Source organism: Enhydra lutris, unplaced genomic scaffold (assembly GCF_002288905.1).
Source record: "Enhydra lutris kenyoni isolate GAN:26980312 unplaced genomic scaffold, ASM228890v2 scaffoldscaffold33, whole genome shotgun sequence".
In the NCBI taxonomy this organism is placed as follows: Eukaryota; Metazoa; Chordata; class Mammalia; order Carnivora; family Mustelidae; genus Enhydra; species Enhydra lutris.
Window position 1 is genome coordinate 11739382 of NW_019154117.1, and position 12065 is coordinate 11751446.

At 42.6% G+C, this 12065-nt stretch overlaps 1 protein-coding gene across 6 annotated transcripts in view; it reads right to left on the reverse strand.

Moving 5' to 3' along the window:
• LOC111153534 (transient receptor potential cation channel subfamily M member 3) overlaps positions 1–12065 on the reverse strand; it is a 486919-nt gene that overhangs the window by 79609 nt on the left and 395245 nt on the right. For all 6 annotated transcript variants that reach the window (XM_022512597.1, XM_022512596.1, XM_022512594.1 and 3 more), the window contains 2 exons: positions 11456–11590; positions 7163–7213 (listed from right to left, as the gene is read on the reverse strand). In XM_022512597.1, coding sequence (XP_022368305.1) covers positions 7163–7213; positions 11456–11590 — 186 coding nt within the window. The remainder of the gene's footprint in view (positions 1–7162; positions 7214–11455; positions 11591–12065) is intronic.

Below are 12065 nucleotides of genomic sequence, written 5' to 3' on the forward strand. Positions count from 1 at the left end.
TCAGAATCACCTGGCGAACTTGGTGACAGTGCCAAGCGCTGGCTTTAATGTATGGGCTTCTCCGTGCCTTGTTAGCTCTCTGGGTGGTTCTGAGATACACCCAAGTTTGTGCTAAATAAGGTGGGTCAGGTGGGCTCACGTGGCAGAATCAGAAAACTCATGGTGTACAATCACTGTTATTAGGAAATCAGCTTCCGTTTTTGCAGAACCGAGGATAGGTTTTGTTACCCATACTCAGCTTTGCTATGGCCAACAGCACCCATCTGAAGGGCATTCAGGGTTAGAAGGGGCCCACTGTAGTCTTTCACCAAACCTATAGCTTTGAGGGTGTTACTGATCTCTGTATTCCCCGTGCCTTCTATAGTGACTGGTGTGTGGTCGGCATTCAGGAGGTTTCTGTGGTGAAGTTGAGAATGAGTGAAACAGTACAATTCACTGATGTGGTTGGGATCCAGTCTCAGTTTCAGGTTTCTTGGTACTGTGTTCTGGTCAGTAATGCAACTAACTAGCCACGGTCTCTGGGTCATCCTATCTGGGAGAGCCCCGCGTCACTGTGGAAATTCGACTTGAAATAGACCGATGGCTTTGCGGGTATTTTCAGTGGAGTGGGAACAAGGGGATAGCAGTTGTCGTCCCAGCCCACCGCAGAGGAGAGCCTAGTGCTACCCTTTAGACTGGCTTGCCGCCTCTGCACAGTTCCAACCCGTCGGGTTCTACCTCTCCCTTGGCTTGGGGCACAAAGCAGGCTTGGGGGACTTCAGGCAGAGAACACCTCCCATCCTTGAGCTTGGCTCATCAGAACCCCACCCAAAAGTTCCCGTCATAAAAATGGCCTTATTCTCCTCCTTGCCATGCTCAGAATTCCGCCATCTCCTCTGAGCAGCTCATCAGCCTAACCACACTGGCAAGGGAAGCTCCCCACAGGCTATTAGAAAAGGCCAACTGCCTGACCTCTTTATGCCAAGCGTGGCAACAACAGAGGAAAGGGAACTCAGAGAAAGTTTTAAGATGGTAACTGTCCATGTATCCCCCTTTCCATAAACACGAAACTGAGTTTGAAAATATTCCTCCTGCAACTGCTTTTCTGCACTGTGTGGGGGCAGGGGAGCAAGGCTGCGAGTTTCTGTCTCGACGGGCTGTACCCGACGGGTAGGCAGGCCTCTTCTTTCAGGAATAGAAGAGCTCGAGAGCCTGGACGTGTGTGGGTCCGCCTCCTCTCTTATGCATTTGGCTCCTATAAGGATGACCCGCAGAGGAGGTCCTGCATTTGTGTTATTTTCCTGGGCATTGTGCGGCCGGCAGAGGAAACAACAGTGGCTGGGAATCAACTGTCCTGGGCTTCTTTCTGTCTGTCCTTCATAAATCAACCAGCTTCCTGCAAGGCCTCCGTTTTCTTCCCGTACAAAGGGTGGAACTCGATGGCCTCTATTGTCTGTAAAGCCCAAGTTCCAGGTTACAGAAACAAACCTAGGAGATGTAGTGTGATGCTTTCGGAAGGAAGGCATAGCAAGTCTATGAATGCGTGCCTATTTTTAATCCCGTAAGAATTTTCTCAATTTAAAACACATGAGTAACAGCGAACCTAACACCTATATATTTTCTTTTGAGACACCGATGTGTGAACGTCAGTTTGAGTTCTAGGAACAAGACACCAATATTGCCTGAAGACCGACAGGGAGTGTCAAGAATTATGCTTTGGGATTGTCTATAGGAGTAGGGGTTACCAGGAAAGTGATAATGGTAAAATTCAAAATAATCAAAAGTTGAGAGGGGCAAAGAAAATATTTTTGCCAATGATTATATTCATAAAGGGCCCTTAGGTTTATATACTACCTAAGGAAGGTGCTGGAATCTTTTTTTGTAGGAACTTCTCATGTAAAGCTTGATTATTTTGAAGTGATTTACATGGGATCTGGTATCAAGCCAGAGAAGGGATTCAAGGAAGCAAAGTCTTGGTTCTGCCCAGCTTTGAGCAAAGGCCTTAAAGGAACGGGCTGGCCTTCTGTTTGACCATAAGGGGGCGATGTTCACCGGACCGAACCCAATGGCGGTTCCATCAGCATTTTACCTGCCTGTTCTGTTTTATATGAGTAATAAGGCGATGTACATGAATAGGGCAGATTGGAGGACTTGGAAATCAGGAGTCAGATGCCCTTGTTAAAGTAATATCTGGAGGAGGGACAGCTTACTTTACCAGGTAATGTGTCTGAAAGCCTGCAAGACTGATTGCATCTGTTTTCTCCCCCTAGAGTCTTAGAAAGCACGGAAATTAAGGGAAATTAGTTTCACAATTTTTACTGGGGAGAATGGAAACCTTTTGGGGAAGAAGAAATAGATTTAATAAAATTAATAAAATCGTGTACCATCTTAGCCTCTTTGGATAACTGTGTCCTAGATGAACTCTGAAGGGAATGGGAACATTTGGGGTATGTCTGATGCGCTGGGCTGATGGCCTTGGCCACCTGCAACCCTAGATATCACAAACACAGAGAACAGCCCGCAGTAGCACCCCGCAGTGGAAATAGCACTGGGCTGGACTGTGGTCCAGCTCTGCTTCTCTGTGACCCTGGGCACATGGCTTCCTTTCTCTGTGACTCAGTTTACACTCTGCAAACAGGCACTTTGGGCAGCGTGACTTCAAAGGTGATGTCTATTTCTAGAGGTCCAATTTTTCTGACCTGTACCTGGCAGGCTGCTCTCATTTCTATGCTGCTTGGGCTCTGGGCAAAGACTATTGTCCAGAGCATGCAGAGTTGACAAAGTTCCCATTAACCACCCTTGAAGTGTGGTCAGTGGAGCTGAGGACTCAGAGACAGGACAGTTAAGGACTAGAAAGAGATGGTGTTGAGCTCATCGCATCCACCTCCTTTGGAAAAAGCAGAGACACCACAGGTAATGTCCAAAAACCTTCTGGAAGAGTCTTCCTTCTCCTGGAGGCTTTCCAAATAGGAAGCCAACAACGACACTGAAGAAATGCTTCTTCTGTCATTTCTGTTCATCCCTCCTTCCTCTTTTGGTAATTACTTTGGTAATTGGTAATGCCTGAGCACTTACGTCCCCTTTCATGCCTCAACAACACATGGCAAGCCATGTGACTCAAACAATTTGATCCACAGAGTGAAACAGAGAGGCTTGGCTCTATCAGCAGGTAAAATCTGACAAAAATCTGGCTACTTCTCTGAAGGTAAATTTTAATCCATGCCATCCTAAAGATGACTTTTAACTAAGAGTTTAAATGCATGTATGGATCTGCTCTTCTGAATATACTTTTTCAGAAGTCAGCTCGTGATATCGCTATCAGATTTCAGCTGTTCAGGAAACACATTTTGTGGAAACTTATAACAAGCATTCAAAAGAAGATTGTTTCCTTCTGATGTATATAAAGGTGTAAAGTGATTGCTGGTCATTGAGTTTACCAAGGAAGGGTGTTCAAAAGTCTATTCTGGCCAAAGTTTATGGAAAAGAGGACATTCCCTCAATGTTCAGCTTTGTTATAGACCAGGCAATCTTTTAAAAAATAAAAATTCTTTTGCAAATCTGCATGAATTCGGCAGATGGGATTATGAAAATGTCCTTTCTTTATCCAAAGACTGTCTAAAATGCTTCCCCCACCCTTTCGTTCTGCCAAAGCTCTGGGTCTTAATTCCCACGTGAATGACATTAAACTGTCATAATTTCACAACTACCTCTATATAATACTCAACTATCACCCTCCCTTTGTGGGGAATAATAGTACAGGTCATCCAAAGTATTAGCACATTTAAGTTAGGAAAGAAAAGCTAGTACTTTAAAACACAGAGAGGCACAAATCGAGCAGACAGTTAGCTACTAAAAATGGCAAGTTAGATTTCGCGGTAAAGCAGACAGACTCGGGCTGCTCTGGATTAATGTGGCCTTGTTGCGTCCGATGGATTTATGCAGAAAAGCAGTTCCGGGAAGTGCGTTAGCTTCTATCATTTAAACTTTCTGACGGATGCTGTATAACCAGCCTTCTACCTCCTGGCTCCTAGATTGTTCCCTTGATATAAATAATTTGAGAGTCAGTTCTCCAAAGTTGGTTCTGTGGAAGTCAAAGGAGAGCTGGGCTTGGAGATAGCCTGCTGTTACGTGGGACCATCAGGTGATTCCTAAACGTACTCCCTGGGTTCCTAAGAGTTATTTGCTTTTGATTTTCCAGGCATATCATCAAACACTATGTTTAAGGTTCAGAACTATGTTCCTAACATAGGAGTAGCATTTCACACCAGGGCTTATCCCTTATTGTTTCATATTTTTTGGTCACAGATCACATCAATTAACAAGTAACATAAAGTCCTACAATCCTAAAGCACAAAGCACATGCGAATTACCAACTTCCTTAATTTTGAAAATGGCTTAAACTGCCCAAGATTTTCTTAGCATTTTAAACCTAGCTTTTGTAGACCCTGCGAATCGCATTGGCCTAAACTGCTGGACGTCATCTGGAACCATCTGAAGAAGATGTGCATTGATGTTAACTTCTCTAACGCGGGACTTGATTCCAGGACTCTGGCATCATGACCTGGGCTGAAGGCAGACACTCAACTGACTGAGCCACCCAGGCGCCCTCCTCTCATTTACTTCTTAAGAAAACACAAAGGCCCCTCATTCTTAGCTCCCTTCATCCATATAACACGAAACGTAGAGACTTCCCCTCCTCGAGCTCCCACTGTTATCCCTTCTCGTCGTTAAGTCAGGGGCTCACCTCGTCCACAGAAGTAAACAGGCGTCTGCTTTTCCTGTCCCTCTCTCTTCCCAAGCGAAGAAACGAAACACAGGCTGTCTGTTTCTCCCCACCCGACTATCAGTCTCTTTTCCCAGGTAAAAGTTTAACTGGTTCTTAAGCCAGCTCAGAACTACCCTGGGTCATTTGCAATCACTTTTTCCAGTTACTGAATCAGTACATAAATGAATCCTTATATATTTTTGTTCCAATATTTGGATCACACTTGAAAGAAAAATAAGACAGCTCCTAATACTCCTTCCTTCCCAATCCTCACATCCCATTCTCTCTTGTTAGTTTGTATTACTTCTGAAGTACATCTTTAGCTGAGAAGTTAAAAAAAAAAAACGCTACCTTAAAAATACATGCCTTCTAATGCCAGTGACGTGAGCGACTGTAAGAGGCAGTGAGTGGGATTTCAGAAGGGAGGAAATGGTGTTGCAAAGCAGAGCCCTGCAAGGAAGAGAACCTAACAGGAGGGATTTTGATCATTTGTACTCAATGAAACCTAACTGCAAAAATCCCTTAGAAAATCCGGCAAAATATTGAGAAAATGGGGCGGGGGGAGGGAGGTGAATCAGTGACTTTATTTGAAGGCTCGAATTGGCCTATGGCTGAGGTTGAGGGACAAAGGCATAGTTGTCTCTTCGGAAAGTCTCACAATTTCTGCAGTGACCCAGACTTGCTCTCAGTGATGGGGGAGGGGATGATATCTTATTTACTATTTAAAAACCCTCAGGACGTTTTGTGGTACACGAGCAACAAATATCTTGGCAGAGAATATGCGTTAGATGTGTACACTTAATCTTTCGAGATCCTTCCCCCTATTTAGTTTCCAGGCAATTTTAAGCCAGAATAAATCACACAAAATTGGAAGGCTTGAGGATAAGAGAAATGGCTCTGTTGGTGGCAGATGTGATTCTGGCTCTAAATGGGGCAAATCAGGGAAAGATGTGGTCTTGGTAAAGACCACCTGGTTGGACTGGGGGTAGAGATTGTGCAGCGTCTGTTTCTCTCACTTTGAAGGCTTCACTCACTCTCTCAGATGAAAAACCCTTCAGTAAGTTTGTGTGGAGATGAGAGGAAAGTCTCTAAGAGCCAGCAGAAGGTTTTTGTTTGTTTTTTGGTACCCTTTACTCATTACTAGGAGAGGTCTAGCTACTTAATACGTACATTCTCAGCAGCCCCAGGACATTTACTTGGCCTTTCAAGGGAAACAAACTTCTAAGGGAAGTTCTAGACAATGACTCCTATGAGATGAAGGGATCGTACTCTAGTTTTGACCTTACTTGGTAGCCTTCTCTGAGTAGGTCCTTGTGGGCTTTGGTGAAGAATTGCTATGGACTGGTGGGTGGGGTGCCTCTGTGTGCAGGGGGTGGGAAAAGTGCCCCCATCTATTTTGTCCTCTGGAGTTAGAAGAGCAGTGTCTGGGAATGCTGTCAAGGTTTCAGAATGAAGTTAGTTACCCCTGAGAGAGAGCAAAGGGAGCAAAACCACAAGCCCTTGGCTAAGATTAAACATAGCTTCCCTGCCCCTCACTCTTCCCATCTATACCCTGGAACCATACTATATAATAACAATAATCAAATACCAATTCGACTCCAAAGAATTGTCACAACAATGAAACGAGCTGCGATGTACAGTAGACTCAGGTCAGTGCCACACACCTCGTCGTCACTAAAGATCTGGCACTCTTTTATGATTATTTATCAGAGGATCTGAGTTTGAACTCCGCCTCTTCCCTAACCACACCCTCTATGTCTGTAAAATGGGAATAATTCTCCTTGATCCAAACCTCCCGGCTGCTTGTCTCCCCCACCCGCCCAACACACACCACCAAGTTAGATGGCAATGTGAAAAAAATCTACCGGAAAAAATCAAGTCTTAGAAGAATGGAATATGCACACATGTGTTTTCGTCTCTGATGCTTGAGACTTTCTGAGCCGTGTTTCCTGTGCTCTGCATAATGTTAGAAGGGACAGTGACGCAAGGCCTCAGGAGCTAGGACGTGACGATCCTGCCTACAGTTAGTCCAACAACATGGAAACTAGCTCCCCAGACGGTAAGGGGCGTGTGGGAGAAAACAGGCAGTGGCATAAATCCACCCAGCGTGGTGCGAAGCTCTCAAAAACATGACACGTTCTGCCTTCCGAAAACGTTATGTCCAGTGAAAGCATCTAAAACCACAGAGGCGGGAGGTGAAACCACAGCTGCCTTGTAAGCAGAGATGTCATCGTTAAAAGGCAACGCACACACACGCACGCACACGCACACGCACGCACACACACACATACAGCGTCCTGAAATGAGGGGGCTCGCGGGGACAGGACTGCTCTGGCAGCTCATGCAAAACAGAGGCGCTTTCTAATCACAGGAAGCAGTCAAGACAGGCCTCCGACCTTCAGTCAGGAGGGTTCTTACCTTTTTGACATCCCTGACCAAGTGGTACAATGTGTTTGAGGGCCCATGTCTCTGAAAACAATAAAGAAGAATCAAATGGATTTGCGGGTCATGGGCTCTCGTCGGTAAGGCAAGAAGGTTCTGGAAAGGAAGGGTTCTGGCCGGAGGAGGGGCAGTTCTTTAAGATGAACCTTGTTGTAGTTGCTCAGTTGTACCTGCCTTTTCTAAATGAACTCGCTGGCAGATTTTTGGATTGTGGTTCCTCAAGAAAAAGCAGTTGAGGGTCTAGATTCAAGCTTTGTAAAGGAGGTTGTCAACTCGGTGGATGGCTGGGCCAAAACATCATTAAAGAGGCCGGTTTTGAGGCGGGGGTCAGCGGGGGAGACAAAGGGGCCAACTTAGAGCATTGGAAATACGCTGTGGCACATGGCCGATCACAACTTGTTACCCATCATGAATGAGAAATTGTCCAACACGCGTTGGCAATGTTTTCTGTAAATGGCCAAGGAATCACTCTTTTACACTTCATAGGTCATATACTTTTCATGGCAACTGTTCGAATCTGCCATTGTGCAAAAGCAGCCAGAGACAATATGTCAACAAATGAGCCTGCCCCTGTATCGATAAATCTTTATGGACACCAAAAGAGAATCAAATTTTGTAGAATTTTAATATGTCACAAAATATCATTCTTCTACTGATTTTTTCAATCATTAAAAATGTTTAAAAAACCATTTTTAGCTTGCAGGACATATTTAAAAAAAAAAAAGGCAGTGGGCTGGATTTGATTCTTTGGTAGCATTTTGCTCAAATCTAAAGAAAAAGCCACAGGCTCTTGGCAAGAAAAGAGAGGCTAATGTGAAATGACTCGCCATCCCGCCGCCTTTCGGGAATATGAACGCTAGATGGCATACAGGATGCCCAGTTAAATTTGAATTTCAGATAAATGAGAAATACATTTTAGTAGAAGTATATCCCAAATATTTCACGGGACACCTCATATTAGAAATTACTCATTGTCTACCTGGGATTCAAATTTAACTGGGGATCCTGTATTTTTATTTGCAAAATCTGGTGACCCTATCAGAGACTCTCAAACAGTGATGGCAAATCCTTCAGCAGTGCGGGAACACATTCAGGTATGGCCTCAACTACCTGCCCATTCACGCGACACACTTCCCAGAATTCTTCTTCCACTGAGGAATGCAGTCTGATATAGGGATTAAACACACAGACTCTGGAGTCAGAATGCCAGCCTCCATCCCCACCTGTGTTCTATTTAATTTATTTTACTGAAAACCCATTATTCTTTTTTCACCCCTGGCTTTATTGAGATATAATTGAATAAGACATTGTGTCAGTTGAAAGTATACAATGTGATTTATTTATCACAATAAGGTTAGTTAACACACCTTCGCCTAACACAATTATCATTTCATTGTTGTTGTTATGGTGAGAACATCAAAGCTCTGATCTCATGGCAACTTTCAATTATAATACAATGTGGTGTTGTTAACTATAGTCTCCAAGCTGTACATTAGATCCCTGGAATTCATTTGTCTTATAGTTGAAAGTTTATACCCTTTGGCTAACATCTCTCATTTTTCCCACCCTTCAGCCCCAAATATTTTGGGGCTCCTCCAAAACACACTTTTATATCTGGCTCCCTTTTCAAATATTAGTTGACCATATATGCATGTGTTTATTGCTTGGCTTTTGACTCTGTGATATGGACAATTTAACATTATTAACACTTGGAATCCATGAACATGGGATATCTTTCCATTTATTTGTGTCTTCTTCAATTTCTTTAATCAATCTCTTACAGTTTTTGCTTTAGAGATCTTTTACTTCTTGGTGAAAATTATCTCTAAGTATTTTATAGCTTTAGATGCTCTTGTAAATAGGACTGTCTTATTCTCTTTTCAGATTGTTCATTGTTAGTGTATAGACATGCAACTGCTTTTTTGTATGTTGATTTTGTATCGTTAAACTCTACTGGGTTCTTTTATTAGTTCTAACAGTTTTGTTTTTGGTTTTTGTTTTGTCTTTTTGTTTTTTGTTTTTGTTTTTGTTTTTTTGGTCAAGTCTTTAGGATTTTCTGTATACAAAATCATGTTATCAGCAAAGACAATTTTACTTCTTCCTTTCCAAACTGGGTGCCTGTTTTTCCCTGCCTCTCTCTCTATTGAGATGATATGAGTTTTGTCTTTCATTCTAGTAATGTGATGTGCATTTATTGATTTGCATATATTGAACCATCCTTGCATTTAGGGATGGAATCCCATTTGGTCATGATGCATGATCTTTTTAAGTGCTGGTGAATTTCAATTGCTACTATTTTGTTGAGAATTTTGGACCTATGTTCATCAGGGATATTGGCTTATAGTTTTATTTTCTTGTAGTGTCCTTATCTTGTTTTAGTGTCAGTATATTGCTGGCCTCCTAAAATAAGTTTGGGAGTGTTGCCTCCTCTTCAAGTTTTTTGAAAAATTGGACAAGAATTGGGGTTAATTCTTTAAATATTTGGTAGAATTCACCTGTGAAGCCACCTACTCCTGGGCTTTTCTTTGTCAGGAAGTTTTTGATTACTGATTCCATCTCCTTACTTATTATTGGTCTGTTCAAATTTTTCTGTTTCTTCATGATTCAGATTTGATCAGTTGCATGTTTCTAGGAATTTATCCACTTCTCCATGGCTAATTATCGATGTTTTGGTGGGGACAGGAACTGGGATTTCCTATGCTATCATTTCAGTCTATTATTCTTACTGAAAGTCTCACTATGCAGAACCAAGAAAAATCTGCAGAGAAAACAGAAACCTGGAGCCGCTCTGCCAAACTGTTTTCTAGTTCCAGCAGCAAGAAGGAGATAGAGCCAGTGCAGTAGTATCACCTAACACCTTCCGCTGGCTAGGGAGAGGTCAACAAGCTCCATCTCATTAGAGCTGTGGGTGGTGGGACAGAGAAGCATTGATAAACGAGGGGAAGAATAACCTCTAAGACAGAAGTATTGGTTCAGTACTAGCTTTCTTCTTTCTTAGGAGTTTTGTGACCTTAAATAAACCAATTTACTTCTTAGCCTCAGTTTTCTTATCTATAAAATGGAGGAAAACAATACCTCTCTTTCTTTTAATATTCCAAGTAAAAGTTTATCGACCTTGATCAAGAATTCTTATATATTTAATATTGCTTCTAATGTATCATAGGAATTACTTCCCCAAAATATTAATCAAGGCTGGATTGAAAGAGTATACGGGAAATGTAGTAATGTTGTTTATGTAAGTATAAATCACATTATAGTCTACTGGAGATCCAAAGGGATTTGCCTTTATGGCAAAAGAACAAGCAGCAAAAGCTATACAAGCAGGTCCAGAACCTTTGGGAAGAAAGTTTTTCTTAACTTTCCTGAATTGTACTCTCCAAGCGTCCTGTACCCTCTTGAAACTTCCAACATCTGCTCTTTTTTTTTTTTTAAAGATTTATTTATTTATTTATTTGACAGACAGAGATCACAAGTAGGCAGAGAGGCAGGCAGAGAGAGAGAGAGAGAGGAAGCCGGCTCCCCGCTGAGCAGAGAGCCCAATGCAGGGCTTGATCCCAGGACCCTGAGATCATGACCTGAGCCGAAGGCAGAGGCTTTAACCCATTGAGCCACCCAGGTGCCCCCCAACATCTGCTCTTTAAACTTCTTTGGATTTTAGTGCCTATCAGCTCAGAGCCAAAGTACTTAGCTCACTGAATACTACAAACAACTTCCTAAATAGTAGTTTTTCTTTATGATCACTCCTTGGTATTCCTAGTAAATGAAGTAGCAAATTATTACAAAATAATACAAATAATATTTTGTGGTAACTCCAAACAAGGGGTATTTTATGGTTTATTCCACTATAGAGGAAAGGGAATGAATGTCATAGCTCTGAGGATAACAAGATGGTGTGGGATAGTTGATCAGTCTCCTTTGATGCTTTGAGTTAAATCAATTGTCCTCTGCTGATTGCCTCAAACGCTTTCTGGGCTTACAGCATAAACTGGATTCTAATTTTCAGAGCCTTGTGGGTTTGTGTAAGAATCTGAGAACATTAGCTTTTGGTGTGATCCCATAACTTTCTGCTTTAGATGCTGACAACTGAGCAGTTAAAACAAGCGGAATCTTAGTGACTTGGCGTTGTTGTCTACAGGTCTAAGGGAGCATCTTTGAAAAATGATCCATGCATTTGGAAGGGAGGGAAGAGACTCACAGGCATGTGGGGGGCAGGAGAAGGCAAAATGAAAAAACACAGAGAAAATAAAAAGTGCCTTAGCTTGGCCCTACCGTATTGTACAATTCCTCTAGTCTGGAGATGGTGAGAAAACGGTGCATGCTTACTCCATTCTCTATGAGTAATTTCACAAAATCCACTCTGTCCAGAACTAGGGCATCCAACATGGCTTGCTCCAAAGACCCCACCTGCAAATCAAGTCACTGAGTTAGTCTGCCCCAGGCTCCAGGGATGCAGTTCCTTGGTGTTCACCTGAACAGTTTAGAATGGATGCCTTTGACATCTGGTAAACCTTCAGCACATCCAAGAACATGCGAACAAGACTGTTCCCAACTCCACTTTTGGTACAGCCATAATCTCTCTTGTGTTTTGGGATCTGTCTTTGCAAACAGAATTCAAACTTTTCTAGTTCCAAAGCTATTTCCTCTCTGACTCTTTTTCTCTTCTGGGTCCCGAGAAGACACAGGATATACAAGAATTTCCCATGTATTCTCTGACCAAACTTCCTGTAATACTAGTGAAGCACCAAAGTGGCTGCTTTGCTGTCCTCATTTTTATCTTCCTGAGGCTCTGAATTAGACCCCCGGCTACCTTAAAAAGAGGGACCCTAGCGAACAGATCAGAAAGTAGGCCTTTCTTTATTTTAATTGTTAGACTACCTTG